Raw genomic sequence first — 22,875 nt, 5'->3', positions numbered from 1 at the left:
ATTCTAATATGCAAATAGCTATGCCACACAGGAGATTTGTGGAACAGTATACTGATTCTGTGATTAGACACAGCTCTGCTTAATAACACATTATAACTTCAATGTGGTTTTTTTTTTTTTTTTTTTTTCCTGAGATAGGGTTTCTCTGTGCAACAGTCCCGACTGTCCTGGAACTTGCTCTGTAGACCAGGCTGGCCTCGAACTCACTGAGATTCACCTGCCTCTGCCTCCCAAATGCTGGGATTAAAGGCATGCACCACCACTACCTGGCTTGTTGGGTTGTTTACAATGTCCTTGTATGTGTTGATATTAATATCCTGTTCTGTATGCTATGAGTGTTTTCCCATTCTGTTAGTTTTCGTTTTATAATATAAAACTTCTATGGATTTCTCCTTATCAATCTGTCATTTCCTTTTATTTTTAACATTTTTGAATTACATTTATTTATTTGTGTTGGGGAGTGGGGGACACATGCCCAGGTGCTTGTGTGGAGTCTGTCCTCTCCTTCCACCATGTGAGCCTGGGGAACAAACTCGGGTCATCAGGTGTGGTATCGAGAGTCATAATCTTACAGCTTGATTTTCTTGTTGTTTTGAGACAAAGTCTGATTATGAGACTCTGACTGGCCTGGAACTCACAGAGATCTGCAGCCTCTGCCTCCTGAATGCTGATATTGAAGGCACGCCCCTCCATACCCTATTAGTTGTTGTTGTCATTGTTTTTATTTTTTAAATTTATTTGTTTTATGTGTTTGCATAAATGTTTTGCCTGCATGCATGTATGTGCTTTACATCCATGCCTGGTGCCTTCCGAAGTCAGAAGGCATCAAATCCTGGGACTGGGGTTATAGGTGGTTGTGAGCTGCCATGTGCATGCTGGGAATCAAACTCAGATCCTGTGCAAGAGTAGCAAGTGCTGTTCGGCCCCATTTGTTAGGTTTTGAGGCTTTTTGTTCATTTGTTTTTTTTGAGACAGGGTCTCTCTGTGTAGCCCTGCCTGTCCTGGAATTTGCTCTGTAGACCAGGCTGGTCTCAACTCAGATATCCCCCTGCCTCAGACTCTGACTCTGCTGGGATTAAAAGCATGTTTCACCACACTCAGCTCATATGTTTGGTTTTTCATCATCATTTATAACTCCTTAAAAATAAATAATTAGAGGCTAGAGAGATATATGAGCACTGGTTGGTCTTGCAGAGGATCTGGGTTCAATTCTAGGTTTTATTCCCAGCACCCACATGGGAGCTCAAAAATGTCTGTAACTCCAGTTCCACAGGATCTGATGCCTTTTCTGAATTCCATGGGTTCCTATGTGTACAAGAACAGTACCTGTTCTCTCCAGGCCCCTTCTGGGCATTTCTAAAAACTTCCTAGTTGGCTTCCTCTACCAAACCCTTCAAAGCTCCCTAGAGTCAGTTTATTTATGTCATCTTAGGTTAACAGCTCCCAGAAAACTTCATAATAAATGTCAAACTCTTTACCTACCTACACACACTTCTAAATATTCCTAGTGTCTGAGTATGCCATGTTTCTAGTACACAAAACAACATCAAATCCTACTTCATGCCTTTCCAATTAAATTCCTGTCATTATTCCTTGAAAAAGTTTATAGACTATATAGTACATACAGAAAGAATAACCAAAAAGTATAATAGTTGCAGATGAGGGGATAGATGAAGGGTAGCAGAGAGAGTCCTAAGCACCAACTCACCCTTCCTGTTCATGCCCATCTGGAGACACTTGAGCAGGCGGCAGTACTGGCACCTGTTCCTCTGTTTCCGGGACATGACACAGTTCTTGTCACGACTGCACCGGTACACACGTTTGTTGCAAATACTCCTCTTGAAAAAACCTTTGCAGCCCTCACAGGAGATGATCCCATAGTGTAAGCCTGTAGCACGATCCCCACAGATTAGACAGGTTCGTTGTTCAGCTCGATCATCTGGAACAGAAACTGAACATGTACAAGTTAGAGAGCTGAGGAAACAATAGGGTTAAGCTCACAGCCTTAAACTCCTAACACCCAAAGTTCCTAAAACCTCCAGCCCTGCTCTGAGTAAATCAAAAATACCACTAACTCCAGGCTACTGACAAGTCCCTAAAGTGTCTTCTCCAACCTCATCTAACTGTTAGCCTTTGGGAAAGAGTTGCTTTTCTAACTCAATGCTAACAGTGTTTTTTTTGTTTTGTTTCAAGCTAATGCTTCTCTGTGTAGCCCTGGCTGTCCTGGAATTTGCTCTGTAGGCCAGGTTCGCCTCACACTCACAGAGATCCACCTGCATCTGCCTCCCAAGTGCTGGGATTAAAGGTGTGCACCATCACCGCCTCGCTTGTGTTCTTAATCTATTAACACAATGTTCTTCCTCTGTATTATTCCTAAAACACAGTGTGAAGAAAATGGGCAAACAAGCACTTTAAAGTCAAGGCCAAAGTTCATAGCAGATGTAGCTGAGGAAGAGCTGAGGTCCTAACGTTAACAGGCATCTGAAACCCTGAATGAGTATGTTAGCTACAAAAATATTAGTGGGTAAAATTGTCTGGGAAAAGAAAATATTCCGACTTAGAGAAACTGCATGTTTGTAGGGCTCAGACTTTAAACAGTAACTCATATAAGCAGGACCTGTAATACTTCAGGGGAATTTGCTGATTCCAAGTAGGGTAGAAAACAAATAAGATGAACTTCATTGTGCTATTCAAACTAATCAAAGGCCCTCTCAAAAGGAAACATGAGACAACAAGAAATTCTTTCACAAGTCTAAGATAAAGCAAGCTATGTATCAAAAAGAATACTGAGAACAATGGATAAAGCATTCCAAATACACAGCCAGACAGATGCCTTAGTAGTCTGATTACCTGAGTTCAATCTCCAGAACGCATGGTAGATGGATGAACCAACTACCAAATGTTGTTGTTCCTTCACTACCACAAGCACATGACCCTGTCACACACACTTTACAAAATAAACTTTAAAAATTTCAAATACAAGCCAGGCAGTGGTGGCGCACGCCTTTAATATTAGCACATTGGAGTTAGAGGCAGGATGATCTCTGTGAGTTCAAGGTCAGCCTGGTCTACAGAGCGAGTACCAGGAGAGCTAGCTACACAGAGAAACTCTGTCTCAAACAAATTTTTTTTTCTAAATATAAAAACTAGTATACTCATTAAGATTAAAGATGAAAAGCCTCATTAGTTATCACTGATAACTAATTTAGGTTGCCAGGACCTAAATTCACTATTTAAAACATAGATGAAATAAAGGAATGGGGAGTAGGATCAAGCATTTAAATAAAAATTACTAGAATCGTCACCTTATTCCATGCAACAACAACAAGAGAAGGGAGCAAGAATGGAAAAACAGTCCAGAAATTCTAAACTATTGAACTTCAAGCTTAGTAGAGAATTACTAGGATTTGGTGAACATTAGATATACATGGCGTGATGGGGAAACAACTCATCTGAGCGCCTACAGCATAGGGAAGGGGGAAAACACTTGGCTTACAAAGCTTTAGAACAGAGGCAGAACAAATGAGAACAAGACGTTAGCCCTCTGGGTTCAAAACTAGGCTCTGGTACTTGCTAGCTCTTTCCTGTGAAAGGAACTGGCAAATTCTGAAGTGTAAGTAGCTGCCAGCAAGACAAGTGAAGGTGGAGAAGGCGGTAGAGCCATAAAGAGTCACACCTTAAATGTGTTACTAGACAGCTCTCTTCAACTGGGGTTTACTGAGAAGAGTCATGCTCCTTTTTAAAGTACCCAAATAATTCGCCAAGTCAACCAAACTATCAAGAAGATGATAGGAAACTATGTGGAGATACAATAAGGTTATGTTACCCTAATGTGGAAAAGTCATGATCTGACCATAACCTTATTCTGCAAATTGTTTTGTTTTTTGATGCAAGAGGTCATTTAGCTGAGACTGGTTTTGAACTCCTGATTCTTTTGTCTCCATACTTAGTGCTGCAATTTTAAGTGTGCCACCGTGTCTAGCTGTTTCCTAAATGTTGCTGGTTACCTATGGTAGCCAGCAGTAAGTAAAACATTTGTCCCATAGTTACATGCAGCATGCAAGAGAGGGCATAGACAACTCAGAGCTTAGAGGTAGCAGCCATGCTAAAGAATGACTGGCGGTGGTGAAAAGAAAGCTTAAGACTTTAAGTAAATGTAACAAAACCACACATTTCTGGGAAAAAAATCCTACACGTGGCCTTTATACATGTAGTCATTAGTACAGTCTTGTAAACCTCAGAAACAATCTTAAGAACTTTTCTGTAGTCAGAAATTACTCTACTGTGAACAACAAATACCGTTACATTGAATGTGGCTTCCTCAAACTCCTACTAAAGACAGTTAAGAACAGATCCAGCTGGGCGGTGGTGGCACACGCTTTGAATCCCAGCACTCGGGAGGCAGAGTCAGGCGGATCTCTGTGAGTTCGAGGCCAGCCTGGTCTACAGAGCGAGATCCAGGACAGGCACCAAAACTACACAGAGAAACCCTGTGTTGAAGAAAAATAAAATAAAATAAAAGAAGCTGTATGTGAATTATTAAAAAAAAAAAAAAAAAGAACAGATCCAGAGCTCAGTCAATGTTTCCATGGACACACATTAATACGTGGATGCAGAAATGTCAAATTCAAATGAAACATTGAAAATGCTAAAACAGCTGAGGAAGTTGGCTGGAGGACTGTACCCAGCCACATTGTTTCAGAGCACGCCTAACACACACCTGCTTAGAGAGATGCATGTATTCATCTTCATGTCACTTAGGAGGAACAAAAAAGCAAGTGAGAACGAGGAGATTTAAAAGCAGATGTGGTCATTAATCTGACTGCAATTGTACAAAATTTTATCTTGTTTCATAAAAGTGGCAGGACCTTTCAGTTACATCACATCTAACCGAAGTTACTTTGAAGACAAATTTCAGAGAGTTAACAGTAACATCTGGTACAATGTCTACCATGGAAAAGGTATATTTTTGTTTTTAGTTCTGGAATTTGAATATAGGACCTCCCTTTCTTATTTGTTTGTTTGCTAAATTAGACAGGCAAGACTTGGATATATAATCCTCTAGCATTAACCTCCCATGTAGTTAAGATAAAATAATATACTACACCACCTGGTCTAGCTTGTATTCTTTTGAATAAATGTCTAAGTAGGTAAGCAGTATGACTTACTGAAGTGCTTTCAAAATTACAAGTTACAACATAAAGCATTGTAACTTTTTGAAAAAAAAAAAAGAAAATATCAGGTGGAAAATGATGAAAAAGACACCCAACATTGACTTCTTCCCCATCCCCCCTTTCTTTCAAGACAAGGTTTCTCTTTGTAGCTCTGGCTGTCCTGGCCTTGAGCTCAGAGATCCACTTATGTCTTCCTCCTAAGCGCTGGGATTAAAGGCAAGCGCCACCAACACCTGGATTCCAACACTGATTTCTGGCCTTCACATACACATGTACACACACAGACATATACACATACTACAAACAAGTATACACACATATACCACATACACACACATATGCAAAAGAAAACAGAATGTGTCACATGCAGTAAGTGTAAAATATCATTAAATATGTTTCAATTAAAGCGTGCACATTTTTGTATGCACACTGTTTGTGTATGCATAAGTAGGAGGCTACTACATCCCAATGAGCAATGTATCAAGTATTAAAACAGTTCAAATTATACCTGGTGTTTAAGAGTGAAGCTGGAGCCAGGCATGGTGGTACATGCCTTTAATCCCAGCACTTAGCAAGTGGAGATAGGTGGATTTTTGTGATTTCAAGGCCCACCTGGTCTATATGGGGAGTTCCAGGCCAACTAGGGCTATGTAGAGAGACTCTTAAAATAAACAAACTAAAATACTGGAGCTGGGTATATAGTGGTACATACCTATAATCTTGGTAGGTAACAGAAGTGTCTAGAGTATGACATCAGCCTGGACTACTTGAGAGTGCTCGTCTCAAAAACAAAATACAACACACATATACACACACAGACACACACACACACACACCACGATTTCCAACATGCTTCTTCCTAGCTTTGGAACCATGGGAAAAATGACTGACTTCTCTGACTCTCGCTCACTATAAAACTCTTATGCAACAACATAGGGGACTTGTAAAAAAATATTTGGCCAAGGGGTTGGAGCTATGGCTCAGTGGTTAAGAGCACTGTCTGCTCTTCCAGAGGACCCAGGTTCAATTGCCAGCACCCACATGGTGGTTCACAACCATCTGTATCTCTAGTTCCAGGGATCGAAAGTCCTTTCTGGCCTTCTCAGGCATCAGGCATGCACATGGAACACTTACAAATACAGGCAAAACACCCCCCATGATAATAATAATGATGACGATTGGCCAAAGAAGTCAGGAAGAAATACATACTGCAGATTTTCATTTTATTAAGTTTTTAAAAAGCAGGTAAAGAGAGTTATATAGTATGAAGAGAAGGGGTACTAGAACGCCGTCAGATTCTAGAAATGTTCTATTTCTTGACCTGGGTGGTACTTGCTTTATAATTTTTACAACTACATTGTATTTCATACACTTGTCTCCAAGTGTTCATATTTTACAATAAAAGAGTCAAAAGCAAAATATGAAATATTCCAGAAGGGGAAATAATCAACAATGGCAAAAGGAGGGTATTTTTGAAGAAACTGCATCAGATATTAATACTACACACAGAGGTCTTCAGGAGATAAAGCTTAGAAAAGCTGGCTTAGAACGAAGTGCAATACACAGTTTCCTATTGAGAGACCACAGGTCAAAGCAGGGTCTTAGGGGTATTAACTCCACAGGGATGTACAAGAAAGAAAAGAGAGGGAAAAGCAGGTGGCACAGACACACAGGTAACAAGGTATTAAAGAATGGCTGAGTGGCAAAGAAAAGAAAGCTAAGAAACCCAGAAAGGGCTGATGACTGACTGGAGAGCCAAGAAAAGATGAGGGAAAAAGAAAGCAAGAAAATGTCCACTGTGAACTCTAAGCCAAGGTGGCTGTGAGAAACAGGACTTCATTAGTAGCAAAGTAGCAGTTAAAGTAAAAATGAAATGGCTTTGTTTTAAGAGAGGATGGTGTAGGAGACAGTGTTAGGACCAGAATGAAGGATTCGGGAGCCAACAACATTTAAGGAGCTAAAGCTAGGGCAACAGATCTGAACCACCAGGGCAGAAGGCCTGAGGAGATACAGCAACAGGATAAACACAGACATGCAGAGAAGGTAAGCAGTAAAAGGAGTCAAATGACTTTCCACAGAAGAAAAAGGTAGATTATATGCCCACAATTACTAGAAAATACAGATAAAAGAGCTTCACAAAGATGACAACGTTGTTAAATGCGAAAGATGGAAGACTGTAAGAAAAAGAAAAGGCTCTAAGATAAGAAAGAGAACACTTTTCAGGGGTTAGGATAAAAATCACACTGAGTTAAAAACAGGTGACTGGGCCAGGAATGAAGGCACACGCCTGTAATCCCTATACTCCAAGGGAGAGGCAGAAAGATCTCAAATTCCAGGTTAGTCCAGGCCACACAGTAAGTTCTTATCTCAAAAAGACCAAACAAACCAACAAATAAAGGGCTGGGAATATAGCTCAGCAATAGAGGGCTTGCCTATGATTGCATAAGGCCGAGGGTTTTATCTCCAACACCAACATAAAACAAATAGCAAAATGTCTGGTAAAGAAAGAAAACAACTACTTATGAATTATAATCCATATAAAGACTGATAGAGGTGCTGCGGAGATGGCTCAGTCAATAAAGTGCCTGCGGTGTGGCATGACACCAAAGTTTGTGAGCCCCCAGGACTATAAGTAGAGGCAAGGCTGGTGGATCTTGGGAGCTCACTGGCCCCCCAGACAGCCCAATTAATGAGACTGGGCTATCAAAGAACAAGATGGATTGCAATGGAGAAAAATGTATTCTCCCCCTCCATGCGCACCCACACACACAAGCACACATACTTACTTGCATACACACATGTGCACATCCCCACATGAACATACAGCACAAATGTACACACACACACACACACACACACACACACACACACACACACACACACGTGTGCTAGATAACAGTTTGTTATCTAGCACATCCAAAAATATTGCTTTTACTGTATGTTTATAAACTAGGAAAGATTCAGTCACATTTAAAGAGGACAAACATAGAAACAAAGCCTTTCAAAAGAATGATCAACTCCCTAATACCATTCAGGGGTATGTGGAATAAAATGTAATTCAGGCATACTTAAAAAATAGAAATGTGGGCTGGAGAGATGGCTCAGAGGTTAAGACCACTGACTGCTCTTCCAGAGGTCCTGAGTTCAATTCCCAGCAACCACGTGGTGGCTCACAACCATCTGTAATGAGATCTGGTGCCCTCTTCTGGCCTGCAGTCATACATGCTGTATACATAATAAAAAAATAAATCTTTTAAAAAAATAGAAATGTTCTTTAAAAATAAAATCAGTTAATTTTAAAGGTTTTTCTTATGCACACTATTTTTGTTTTTTTAAAAAAGTGACTTGCTGCCGGGCGGTGGTGGCGCACGCCTTTAATCCCAGCACTCGGGAGGCAGAGCCAGGCGGATCTCTGTGAGTTCGAGGCCAGTCTGGGCTACCAAGTGAGTTCCAGGAAAAGGCGCAAAGCTACACAGAGAAACCCTGTCTCGAAAAACAAAAAAAAAAAAAAACAAAACAAAAAAAAAAAAGTGACTTGCACTCATCAGGAAACTAATATGACTCACTCAAAGTCATACAGCAAGTCAGTGATGTACGTGAGTTTCAACCTCACCACTTTTCTAAAGGCAGACTTCCTGTAATACCAGTTGCCTCTTGTGAGGGAAGGGAAGGGAAGATTGGGGGATGTGATAAGCATGTCAAGCATAGTGCTGCTGCTTGTTTATAAAGAAACAAACCTCAGAAATAATAAAAAAAAATGTGAAAAAAGAACTAACTATATACTGTTTTACCGACCAAGAAATAAGCACCTAGGTTAGCAATATGTTCTACTATAATTTGGTTAAGTGCAGGCTAAGCCCTGTTACAAAAACACCTCTTACTTTCACTCTTTCACTAAGCCTTGCTGTTTCTAGATACCACCCCTCCCCCAAGAAGGACATTTTACCCATTCCAAGGGCTCAGGTTACACAAATTACAATTTGGAAACTGATTTTTATCAAAACCTGTTATTCAAGCTGTGTTGAAGGCCAGATTTAGGAAATAGGTAATGCAGCTGCTCACCTGACCAAAATTATACTAACAACCAGAGCACTGTGAATGTGCCTGAATGAAGAGCTGTTAAAACAAAGGGGTCTGTTTTCCTAGATTACTGGTTCCAGCTTCCAGATCAGCTGTACACTTTTAGGACTGCCTCCAGTTTGCTACATTGCCATCATCTAAAAGGAAAGCTTCAAGGTGGTATGACAGAATTGAAACTCTTAAAATTTTCATTTAGAAGGAGGGCTATGGTGATATTTTATTTGTATTAAAATGTTATTTGTATGTTAATAAATAAAGTTGCCCGGGGGTCAGAGCTATTAGCAAGCCATAGGAAAGCAGGGCAGTGGTAGCATACGCTTGTAATTCCAGCACTTGGTAGGCAGAGCTGGGTAAGTCTCTGTGTGTTCAGGGATACAGCCATTATTGGATACACATGCCTTTAATCTTAATACCAATCATGGAAAACCTGGAGGCCTATACAGACAGGCTGTGAGGAGGCAGTCATGTGGTTGGGTTTACAACCAATGAGAAGGCAGGACAGGAACTCTATATAAAGACTTTAACACAGGGGTAGCTCTGGTTCGGAGAGGTAGGACCACCGCAGGAGAAAGGGTAAGGTTTTAGCTCTTAGCTCTGACCTCTTGGCTTTCTTCTTTGCATTGGTTCTGTGTTTCTTATTTAATAAGAAGGTTGGATACATCTACAAATGGCGTCCAACGTGGTGGCAAGAGTTTCCACCTAAAAACTGAGAAAAAAGATTCTAAAACGGAGCTAAAAACAGTTCCTAATTGTCTCTCTCAAATGAGCGGCAGCTGCTGGTTTGAGCTACTGGTGGGTTCCTTGCGCGCTCAACCTGCCATATGGCGGGAGTGGGGCCTTTGCAAGTGGCACTTTGAGCTGCATGGTGGATTTAGCCTTTGCTGGTGCAGAGCAAAAGGGGAGGTTTCTGGGCTACACGCTGTTTGGATAAAAGCATAGACCCACATAGTTCCCAGAGCTGGTGGTAAACGTAGCCATGTTGGGAAGCTGAGGTGGGCGGAGCCAGCAGCCACAGCTGCTGCAGTTTAAAGCAACAGATTCACAATAAGACAGATTCAGATGTAATAGTTTACAGTGTGTGTAAAATATACATAGGCTTGAAAGAGACAAAAAAGGTGATATATAAAGTTATATAAACAAATACATAGTTTTAAAAATAAAGTCTTTAAAGAGACAGTAATATTGCCGGGCGGTGGTGGCGCACGCCTTTAATCCCAGCACTCGGGAGGCAGAGCCAGGCGGATCTCTGTGAGTTCGAGGCCAGCCTGGGCTACCAAGTGAGTTCCAGGAGAGGCGCAAAGCTACACAGAGAAACCCTGTCTCGAAAAACCAAAAAAGAAAAAAAAAAAAAAGAGACAGTAATATTAATATAAAAAATAAGCCAAAGATGAGTATTACACAGAGAATCTGGATTGTGTTGTCTTTGGGATTTTTAACTGCAGAAAAACATTTGATTGTAAAAGATGTTGAGTTATGCCAAAATGTATATTTTAAAGGTACCTTGACTTCAAAATTTGGATATAAGGATATGTTGCTTTGGAAAGGAGACTCTGCTTTTGTTTCCACAGAAAGCCAGAGGCTATGGATTTGTTCCAGATTAAGATACATCAGGTTTGACTAGCCAAGACCCCCTGAAAGGTCTCCAATGACACCATGGCCCAGATGATCCCACATCCAGAACGGTTTGAAGGCATCTGGCTCAGACGATACAGCCTCATGGACTATTCCATAATCCTAAAATTTTTTTTGTTTCCCCATAAGATACAGCGCCCCCCTCCAGCAGGAAGTAGTAAGAGAAGCTACGCCCAAATTCCCAAATTATATGTAATTTTACTTTGTTAAGGTTAAAACCTTCCTTTTTGAAAAAAAAAGGGGGAAGTGCTGTGGGATGTTCTGTATGGCAAATGTGTTGCTAATTAGTCAATAAATAAAACACTGATTGGCCATTGGCTAGGCAGGAAGTGTAGGCGGGACAAGGAGGAGAATAAAACTGGGAAGTGGAAGGCTGAGTCAGAGAGACACTGCCAGCCACAATAATGAGAAACAGCATGTGAAGATGCCGGTAAGCCACAAGCCATGTGGCAAGGTATAGATTAATGGAAATGGATTAATTTAAGCTGTAAGAACAGTTAGCAAGAAGCCTGCCACGGCCATACAGTTTGTAACCAGTATAAGTCTCTGTGTTTACTTGGTCGGGTCTGAGCGGCTGTGGGACTGGCAGGTGAGAGAGATTTATCCTGACTGTGGGCCAGGCAGGAAAACTCCAGCTACAGAGGGCTTTCCCTCCATTTTGCATGCCACTCCTTCTCCACATACCACTATAAAAATCCATTTCTAGACGCCACATATGGCGTTCTTTAAAGAACCTTTCCAAAAACTCACATCACTTAAGTGAAAACAAGCAAGTAATTAAAACAAAACAAAACAAACAAACAAAAAAACGGTGTGGGGTGACAGGAGGAATAAGTGCCAGTGTCTTGGACTCAACAGCTGACTACAACCACAAGTTATTGTGCATTCTATGGAGTACTAGGGGAGACTGGTGGTTGCTGACACAGGAAATTATACATGTTTAAGAAGATGGAATGCTAATCACCCTAGATCTGATCATTACATGTGCTGAATTATCACTACACCCCATAAATATGTGCATGTTTTAAGATTTTGAGATAGGGTTTTGGTACATAGCTCAAGCTGGCCCCAAATTTGCAAGCTTGAGTACTGGGGTTACAGGCATGCATCACAATAAACAGCTCAAAAAATATGCATGGGCTGAATGTTTTTATTGATTGATGAATAAAAAATGTAGAAAAGGCAAAAAAAAAAAAAACCCAACTGATGCATTTACTTAGACCTAGAAGTTTGCTGTTTGGGTGGATGGAGATGAGGAGGTGGGCTAAGAACACTAAACTGTGATTCAAATCAGCACCAGGAGTCCTTCTGTCAAGAGACTAAGCATGTTGAGATGGACAGGCAACAACTTCTGTAGCACATGCCTTCTGAGCTGTGTGTATAGTTTATACTTATCTTCCTTTCTTTGAGAACAGCCACTGCTTATCTGTGAGGCACTTGTTTTACTTTGTAGACAAGTGAAGCCGGGCGGTGGTGGCGCACGCCTTTAATCCCAGCACTCGGGAGGCAGAGCCAGGCGGATCTCTGTGAGTTCGAGGCCAGCCTGGGCTACCAAGTGAGTTCCAGGAGAGGCGCAAAGCTACACAGAGAAACCCTGTCTCGAAAAACCAAAAAAAAAAAAAAAAAAAAAAACTTTGTAGACAAGTGGACTGGACCAGAGACACTTGTGGTCACTGCTGCTTGGACTGGAAAAAAATACTTATCCAAGCTGATCCAATGAAATTTTCTGGTCCTGAGGTTTTTGTAGTACAGTGGTGTCCAACACAGGGCATGTATTTCTACACAGGGCCTAAGAGAGATGAAAACAAGACAAGACAAAACAAACAAACAAACCCCACAGCTTCTTAGTAGCCTGGTGCTCATAACATACAGAGGCACGGCTCTGCCACACAGTGAGCACCTGAGCAGCCTGCATATTAAACAGAAACAACAAGCTAAGTAAAAACATCTGTGCAGTGCGGGCTCCAACTTCCTAGAGCTGGGGCGGTTAAGTGCAGCTCTTGGCCAGGCCTGTAGGTTGTAAAGCTTGGCTTTAAGAGACCCAAACCAGGTGGAGCTAGCTGCCAGCAAGGTCAAGGTTTGGCTCACATGGTCAGAGAATGCTACAGGTGCACAGTAAAGCAGGTCCAGACCAGAAAAAAAAAAAAATCTCTAAACAAGTTACAGTGTGTTTAAAAATGTGTGTAGGTGCTTAAGAAAAGAAAATGGGTATAGACGGTCATAGCAAAAAATAGTTTAAAAATAATAAAGTCTTTAAAGAGAGAGTAAAGTAATACAAGAAAAAAAGTCATGTAAAGATGGGAAATACACAGGGAGTCTAGATGCTGTATGATGTTGTGTTGACTCTAAATTTTTTGAAAGCTGATGAGCGAACAACACCTGCTGAGAAACACGGGATTGTAAAAGGGACTGCTGAATTAAAGTAGCCTAGATACTTTAGGGTTGTCTTAACTTTAAAATGGAATTTAGAAAATGTATTGCATTTGGAGGAGAGGTTATGCTTTTGTTTCCATAGGAAACACAAGGCTGTGGATTCCTTCAAGGTTAATAGAGATCAAGTTTGATCAGGGAAGACCTGAAAATCTTGCCTATAGACATAAAGAAAGAAATCACGAAAAACTACAAGACAGGTGATGTATATACTGATCCATCTGCATGGGAACAGTTTCCCCAGGATTTGACCATTATCTCAATTTTCTCAGGGTCCTCTCAAGATGCCATCAACCCCAGACAATAGGAAGTAGTCTACAGAACACAATGCCCACATTCCCAAGGGGTGGGATGGGTAATTTTTGATCATTTGGTGGCTTTTGGATGTTTGTCATCATTTAGGGGAGAGATATAGGAATATAGAATAAAAAGGCAACTATTAACCTCAAATATTTTACATTGGTATGAATTTTGTTATATTGATACAAATTTAAAGTTATTTTTGCTATACTGTATGCATGTTTCTACTCTTGTTTGGGGTATTATGCTTATGCAGCTCATTTAAAAATGTAATGTGTAGGGCTGGAGAGATGGCTCAGAGGTTGAGAGCACTGGCTGTTCTTCCAGAGGTCCTGAGTTCAATTCCCAGCAACCTTATGGTGGCTCACAACCATCTGTAATGAGATCTGGTGCCCTCTTCTGGCCTGCAGGAATGCAGGCAGAACACTGTATGCATAATAAATAAATAAATATTTTTTTTAAATGTAATGTATAATTAAGAAATGCAGGTTGGCAGTCATTTATAATAATCAAACTTGTAGTCATGCTAGGTACATTTTTAAGGTTAAACAGATATATTTTAGATAGGTGATCTTCAGATGCTTCAGAGACCTACAGAATATGGCATTTAAGATGTTTAATAACATAAGGCATTTTATGACAGCAAGACATGTCAGCTCCTGGCAGCACCAATCTACTTCATAAAAGGATGATGGGTATCAAAGAGCCTCTATATGGAGTTTGGCTTCAATGTGGCAAAGCTAGCCATTTGGGCAAGAAACTCTCCTTGCCTCGACTGCTGACAGTATACCTTCCAAATTAGACATGCAGGACACAAAGGAAAGTGAATGCTGAACTTTGCCAAGACAAGGTGGAACAGCCCTTCAAAATTCCTGCTTCATAGAAAAGTCTGCCAGATATTCTAGGCCTGTAGGCTGAAGACTGGATGTTGCAACAATGCAGAGGAACCTTGGGTGACTGTCCAGGTAGCCAGCTGTCTCTGTATTTCTATAGTTTTGGAAGTGGCTTGCACTGCCCTTCCTTTTTACTCAGCTAATATTATATCCTTCTGGGGTCTTTGATGGGGTTGAACCTAGATAGTTATAGTTGCAGTTTTCTTTAGTTATAATAGAAGGTAAACTAGGTACAAAACTTTGGACTCACAAAGATAGAATAAGTAATGGAGTATTTTCTCTGAATTTTCCAAATACAAATTATTGTAAATGTAATTCTTACTTGATAATTGTTCTTATTGTATATAGTCTTAATATGTTAAAATCTTCCCTTTTTAAACAAAAAAGTGGGGAATGTTGTGGAATAGAATATTTGTTTAATTATATAAAGATGTGTTTGTGTTTAACTATGTAAATATGTGCTTTTGTTTATGCTGCATTTGTTTAACTATATAGAGATGTATTGCTGTTTCACCTTGCCTGTCTAAGGTACCTGTTTGGTCTAATAAAAAGCTGAATGGCCAATAGCTAGGCAGAGGAGGAACAGGTGGGACTGGAGGGCAGGGAGAAAAAAGAAGCCAGCCAGGGCCAGCGGCCAGACATGGAAGAAACAGGAAAGTAGGACATACAGAACGAAAGGTAAAAAGCCCCAATGCAAAATGTAGATAAGGCTGAGCATTCATAATTAATAATTCATAATTAATAATAAGTGTCTGTGTCATGATTTGGCAGTGGGCAATCTGAGAAAGCCTTCTACACTGCAGACAGAGTTTGCTATCTTCTAATGAGACTGGATCTGTGAATGGCCAGTCATATGACTCTGTTCTAGAAATTCATGCTTGCCTATGTGGTAGTGGTAATGACGATGGACAGGGGGTGAAGTGAGGCAGAGGTGCTCTACCACATGGCTTCAAAGATACTGAAAGTGGTTGCTGTGGTCTTTTCCATCTCAATTCTTCTGTATTTCCTTATGTCCTGTGCTGTTGCAGTTTTCTTCCAGTAATTTCCACTTAGGGCTTGAGTTAATTAAATTTGATCACAATTTTTCTTACAATCAAAATAGATTTCACTATGACAAACTTTCAAGAAATCCTAGCTATATCTACCTAGAGGTCAAAAAGAATATGGAGAAACAGAAAGGGGTGCCCTATAAGAAAAGGAAAACATAACATAATATTGGGGGAAATCACAGAAACAAAGAACTGTATGAAATAAGGAGTGGTACAGTGAAGGCCAAGGGACAGAGCAGTAGACAAGAGCTGGAGATGGTGCTAGGTCAGGTGAGCAGTAATGTACAGTGTGAACGATTTGGAGTTAGAACAAGGAAGAGTTCAGTAATGGTCAAGGCTGTGCTGTAATGTGAGGTAGTAGAGTCTCATATACAAAATTATACTAGCATTCACTACTTCCTAAAAGCAAGGTACAGACAAACTGGACTAGGAAGCAATAGGAAGAGTACTATGGACATGACATTGGTGTTAGTCTTTTCTGGGGTCTGAGTTGTTCCCCAAATCCTGTACATTAGACATTATGAAACACTATAGGCAATTGTTTTCCCAATGAAAGAGCATGAGAAAACACCAAAGTAGGGCTCAGAGGATAACTGATAGTATTGTGCTGGCATTGAGGAAGGTCAAATATATGATATGAAATCTAATGGTCTTTGCACTTCATTTGTAGGTCTGAAATGTTCACAGCCACAAATAGGTGCTAACATGTGATAATATGCTCACAAGGATAATAAGAGAAGAAAAAGGCTCACAGGATCTATTCTTTGTGGGGGAAAAAAAAATCTGGATTCCCCAGATCCACAGGTAATGAATCTTCAAACAGTAAAGTGAACAAAATAGGAAACCTTCTCCATCTGAAGGGCACTGTGGAAGCTGTAATTTCTCTTGCATGGGTGCTTAAAGAGCTATCAGAAGCTCATCCACTCCAATCTAAGGAATGAATGTTTGTGATGATATATTGTGTACCCTAATAAACTTGCCTGTGGATCAGAGGACAGAGCTAGCCACTAGATTAGACATAGAGGCCAGACAGTGGTGGCACACACCTTTAATCCTATCACTTGGGAGGCAGAGATCTGTCTGGATCTCTGAGTTGAAGGCCACACTGGAAACAGAGCCAGGCAGTGGTGGCACACACCTTTAATCTCAGTACCGGGAAGCACACACGCCTTTAATCCCAGGAAGTGACACGGCTGGGCGGACAATGGTATATAAAGCATGAGGAGACAGAAACTAAAACAGTTCAACTGAGACTCATTTGGATGAGGACTCGGGCTTTCAGTCTGAGGAAATAGGATTGGCTGAGGAATTGGCAAGGTTGAGGTTGGCTGTGGCTTGCTCTACTTCTCTGATCCTCAGGCAAGCTTTATTAGGGTACACAATATATCACCACAAATGCTAGCATACATACCCAAATGAAGTGCTTATTGCCTTACCAATCAATACAGCTTGAATGAATACAGTTCTTATAAACTGTGTGCTTTTTGAAACGTTATATTTTATTTATCTATTTTATGTATGTGTGTGCATGCTTATGTGAAGTCAGAATACAACTTTTGGGAGTCAGTTCTCCTTTCACAATGTGGATCTGGAGAACTGAACTCAGGTTATACAGCAGCAGACACCTTTACCCACTGAGCTCTTTCTGGCCCAAACTGTGTGCCTTCATTTAAAGATAGAGAAACTACACTGTTCATTAATTCAACTGATATTTGCTGGTGATCACTTCGTGCTTGGTTTGGGACTATGTATTAGGGATACAGGGAAAAAAAGAAAAAGAAAAAAGAATTCCTTCATGTCCTGTGATACATTCTAGTAGAAGCAAATAGTTCCAAAGATTAAAGTGTAGCAAAGTACTAGAGGTATAATGAGAGCAACACTACAGGATACAGAAGTTATGCTGGTCTATACAGACTAAGCTGCAACCAGTGTAAAGCAGCTGGAGAGACTGTAGGTATTTCCCAGGCTGGTGATGCCGGAAGTCTCCTAAGCAAGACAATCATGAACAAATGTGACAGTTGTGGTAGTTTGAATAAGAATGGCCCCCATAGGCTCATATATTTGAATGCTTGGTCACCAATGAGTAGAACTGTTTAAAAAGATTACAAGGATTAGGAGGTGTGGCCATATCAGAGTAGGTGTGCTTTAAGGTTTCAAAAGCCCATGCCAGGCCCAGTCTCTCTCTCTCTCTCTCTCTCTCTCTCTCTCTCTCTCTCTCTCTGCCTGGGTATCAGGATATAGCTCTCAGCTACTGCTCCAGGGCCATGCACCCTGCCATGAAGACAATGGACTTAAACAGCTGAAACTGTAGCAAGCCCCCAACTAAATGCTTTCTTTTTTACAAATTGCCTTGTCATGGTGTCTCTTCACAGCAATAGAACAGTGACTAAGACAACAATGTAAAGGTACTTGATAGAATATGGAATAAGGTATAAGTTACTTTGTAATGGGGTTTCATGTCCCAAGCTGGCCTCAAACTCCAGATATAGTTAAGGATGACCTAGAACTGGTCCTCCTGCCTTCATAGCACTAAGATTACAGGTCATCATGTCCAGTTAATACAGTGCTGGAGCATTCATCTCTCCAGCTCCCATCAGAGGTTTACTATTTTAGGAGATGAAGCTCACATTTAAGGAGGGTATGTGATAGCCTCACTTACCACTTTGACAAACTGCCAGGTCCTTTGGGGGGAGAGGCCCATGTTAAGTGGCTCTAAGAAGTTATACTCTGTGCCCATGGGCCATCTGTCCTGGGAGAATGTTCCACATAGAAATGAGGTAGGTCTATTGTGTGCCCTGATCCCCTTGTATGAAAGAGAAAATATAATCTTTATAATTACCTAGACTTTTTTTGCAGTCAAGTTTCTTTAATACAATGCTTTTGGATAGAGACTTTAAGATTCTTTTGTTTTAAATTTCATTTTAGGATTACTATTCAGTAAAACTGAGTCTTGAAGAGACAGAGAAGGAGAGGGACATACTGGTCTAAGAATACCGATTTATGCCCACCATCACCACTACAGTCAAAATACATAATAGTTTCCTTAGCACCTCCCTTGTGTTCTTCCTTTCCAGCCATACTACCACTTTGCTCTCAGTTCCTACCATCCCCCGATCTGTTCTCAGTTACTCTGATATTACCTTATGGAGATGTCATACAGATGGACTAACATTGTGAAAACTTTTTTAAAAACATGACTCAACAGTCTGTCTTTTTTATTTTTGTTTTGCAATGAGCTGTATCAAATCCAGGGATTCATGCATGTCAGACAAGTGTTCTACATTGATCTCCATCCCTAAACCTAGCTTGTTATTCTTCATAGCTGAGCAGTATTCCATCATGTTTGCTGAGCCATTTATTTCTTCAAGACCATTTGTGTTCTTTATATCTGAGGTGGTTATGAATGAGGCTGCTATAAATATTCATGTGCAAGTCCCTCAAGAATGGAACTGGTATCACATGGAAAGTATATGTTTAACTGTTAAAAACCTGTCAAACTGTTATGTATAGATCATATCATTTGCATTCTTACTCTTTTTTTCTTTTTTGAGACAGGGTTTCTCTGTGTAACAGCTCTGGCTGTCCTGGAACTTGCTTTGTAGACCAGGCTGGCCTTGAACTCACAGAGATCTGCCTGCTTCTTTCTGTCTCCCAAGTGCTGGACTAAAGGTGTGTGCCACCATCGCCCAGCTGCATTCTTACTCTTAATGCATATGTATCTACACATACATACATATACACACACATACACACACAGAGTTCTAGCTATGTCACATCTTTGTCATTGCCTGATACTATCATTTTAAAGTATTTCTAATGTATAGCGTAATTTGTATTTCTCTAATATATTGAACATCTCTTTGTATGTTCAGTTGCCATCCATATTATCTTTAGAGACAGATTCACTTAAATTATTAATTTTTTTGCTTAGTACATCTGTTATTATTGAGATAGGGTCTTGCTAGGCTGGCTTTGAATACATAATCCTCCTACTTTAGACTCCTGAGTGATGATATTATATGTATGAACCATCATACCTAGCTTTATAAAATGTTTACTTGTGTTGGGTCCTTTATTTTTCTCTCTCATTCTTAGTGGTTCCATGCTCAAACACAAGGCTTCCTTGAACAAAGGCTCTACTACTGAGCTATATCCCCAGCCCCAAATTGTTCTCTTATTTTTAAGTTTTGAGAGCTACTCAGGAATTCTAAATACAGGTCTATTTAAAAAAACAAACAAACAAAAAAACAATGTTTAAAAAAGAGACTTGCCGGGCGGTGGTGGTGCACGCCTTTAATCCCAGCACTTGGGAGGCAGAGCCAGGCGGATCTCTGTGAGTTCGAGGCTAGCCTGGGCTACAGAGTGAGTTCCAGGACAGGCTCCAAAGCTACACAGAGAAACCCTGTTTCGAAAAACCAAAACAAAAAAAAAAAAGATTTATTTTTATCATATATCTATCTATCTATCTATCTATCTATCTATCTATCTATCTATCTATCTATCTATATGGGTTTGCCTGAATGTAAATGAACCATGTACATACATGCCTAGAGCTTTTGGTGGTAAGAAGAGGGCATCAGATTCCCTGGAGTTATAAATGGTTGTAAGTTATCATGTAGGTGCTGGGAACCAAATGCTGGTCATCTACAAGAGCAGCAAATGCTCTTAACCATTGAGCTATCTCTCTAGTCCCTGAGCAAGATTTCTAACTTCTAGTTATTGAAGTGGTTGCTCATGCCTTACACCCTGTACTTCAGTCCTCTCCTTAAGACTGTCTCCATGAGTAGACCTATCCCCCACTTCTATAGTCCTCTGTGGGATTTTAAAATGTTAAGCAACTAAACTGATATATTATGATAGTCTTCTGTAATCCTCTTCATAGACTAACCTGTTTCAGAATGTGGGTGAAGAGAAAGGATTATTTCCTGTGTGTAGCACAGTGAGTAGGGGGGAGTGTAGAAGTAAGTGAGGTCAGAGAATTAGGCTGGAGTTTAATCATACACTCGACTTCATTTTATGTTCTGGTTTTTTGAGACAGGGTTTCTCAGTGTAGCTTTGGAGCCTATCCTGGAACTCACTCTGTAGACCAGGCTGGCCTTGAACTCACAGAGATCTGCCTGCCTCTGCCTCCTGAGTGCCGGGATTAAAGCCATGTGCCACCATGCTTGGCTGATTAGAATGTTTTAAGCAAAAGAATGTAAAGATCCCTCTGATTATATGGTAGGACTAGAAAATATAGAGTACAGGGAACCTGTAAGGAGGAGGCTGACAGTAGGTGAAATGTGGTCATTAAATGACAGATACTGCTATCTCAAGCTAGATGGTCAGGACACCAGGTGTAGAAAATTTTGGTGGGAAAATTGATAGAGCTAGATGATCAAATATAAAAGGAATTAAGGAATGACTCCCAGATTTTAAACAACTAAAGGATTCTGAATGTTTACCAAGACAAGGGAAGATTACTCAGGAAATATGTTGACATGAGTAATGTCAGAGTCTAGAGTTCTGTGACTTTTGATAAGCTTGAGGTGCCCATCAGAAAGCTAAACAAAATGGTAAGAGTTTAGACACAGAAGTCTGAAGCTCAAGGGAGGTGCCTGGTTAAAGATACACTTTGTGTAGTAATCCCAATATAGATGAAAGACTGGAGTCAACAAAAGAGAAAACATTAGCTGAGCCAGTTTGGGTGGGGGTAGAGTGGGGAAGACTTTTGTACTGGAAGTCAAGGGGAAAAAATACCTCAAAAAGGAGACAATCCAAGCCAGCTACTCAGATGGCTGGAGGAAAGAAGTTTCAGACCAGCCCAGTCTACAGAGTAAAATCACAAGGTTGTATAACATATTATGGCCTGTGTCAAAATAAAAAAGTAAAAATAGGACTGAGGATAGATACAGCTCTATATAGAGTGCTTGTCTAGCATATTAGGGTTGATTCAGATATTGGCCAGTTTCTTTCATCTACTAGCTTTCCCAATGTAAGAATACACAGCTAGAGCTGGACATTGGTGGTGTACCCTTTAATCCTAGCACTAAGGAGGCAGAGCCAGGCGGATCTCTGTGAGTTCGAGGCCAACCTGGTCTACAGAGCGAGATCCAGGACAGGCACCAAAACTACACAGAGAAACCCTGTCTTGAAAAACAAAAAAACAAAAAAACCCAAAAAACAAAAAAGAAAATACACAGATAGATCCAGGAGTGACCAAGTTAGGTAGTGTTTGTCTTCCTAAGGTTAATGTATATATTTTAATGGACTATATAGGAATTCTGAGGTTCCACCTATATTCAGTTCCAATCCCTAAATTTAATGAAGTTGCCTTAACGTCCATGATAACTCCCCATTTTTCCAATTTCTGCAAAGAGCCATCTATTCACTAGGAGGGAAAGTTAGTACACAAATACATTAATTCAGAACAGCAGCCCAAGTGTTGTAAGTACACAGGTGTCATTTGTTTGTTTAAATGTTTATTTACTTATTTATTTAGAGACATGATTTTATTATGTAGCCCTGGCTGGCCTGTAACTCACCATTACCAGGCTGGTCTGGATTGAAATCTGCCTGCCTTTGCCTCCCAAGTGCTAGGACTAAAGGCCTAAGCCACCATTCTGGGCAGTAGTACTCTTGTTAATAAGAAACCTCAGTAGCTAAATGAACCCATAATCCAGTCTCTAATGATGGCACAGGATTTTGATTGCCATAAATTGTGTTGATGAACATTCCTGAGAGCATCTATGGAATAAAAGCAAAGACAATTTCCTTTGGTAACTGTTTTTGAAATATGTGTCTTTCTACCTCTCCTATAGAGGGTTGTAAATTAAACTCAAATCTAATTTGGATGTCTCTAAAAAGAACTGTAATCTTTGGTTGAGAAATAATAATCATAGCTGAACAAAATACAAATAGATTTGTTGATTCACATCTTTACTAGCAGTCTACAAGTCTTTTACCAATAATCTCTCGTTCTCACATCAACCTCATTAAGTAGATATTTAATCTTTCTTAGCGGGGTGGGGGACAAGTGTTTAAGAGTCTAAGCCGGGTGGTGGCAGTGCATGCCTTTAACCCCAGCACTCAGGAGAAATAGGCTGGTGGATCTCTGAGTTTGAGGCCAGCCTGGTCTACACAGTGAGTTCCAGGACAGCCAGGGCTACACAGAGAAATCCTGTCTTGAAAACAACAACAACAACAACAAAACAAACAACAAACAAACAAGTCTAATGCATAGCCCAAACTGCCCCCAAACCCATTATCCTCGTCTCAGCCTTCTGTGTGCTGGGATGACACTGGCCTGTGGTTTTATCTATACAGACGAGGATATGG

The 22,875-nt window shown here is 40.4% G+C and overlaps 1 protein-coding gene across 4 annotated transcripts in view; it reads right to left on the bottom strand.

The window, feature by feature from the left end:
• Positions 1-22,875, bottom strand: part of LOC128100403 (nuclear receptor subfamily 6 group A member 1) — a 257,953-nt gene that overhangs the window by 81,924 nt on the left and 153,154 nt on the right. For all 4 annotated transcript variants that reach the window (XM_052722534.1, XM_052722533.1, XM_052722532.1 and 1 more), the window contains one exon: positions 1,709-1,951. In XM_052722534.1, coding sequence (XP_052578494.1) covers positions 1,709-1,951 — 243 coding nt within the window. The remainder of the gene's footprint in view (positions 1-1,708; positions 1,952-22,875) is intronic.

The sequence above is a fragment of the Peromyscus californicus genome, unplaced genomic scaffold (assembly GCF_007827085.1).
Source record: "Peromyscus californicus insignis strain IS unplaced genomic scaffold, ASM782708v3 Scaffold_7__1_contigs__length_154581171, whole genome shotgun sequence".
In the NCBI taxonomy this organism is placed as follows: Eukaryota; Metazoa; Chordata; class Mammalia; order Rodentia; family Cricetidae; genus Peromyscus; species Peromyscus californicus.
This window is presented reverse-complemented; position numbering and strand designations above follow the sequence as displayed.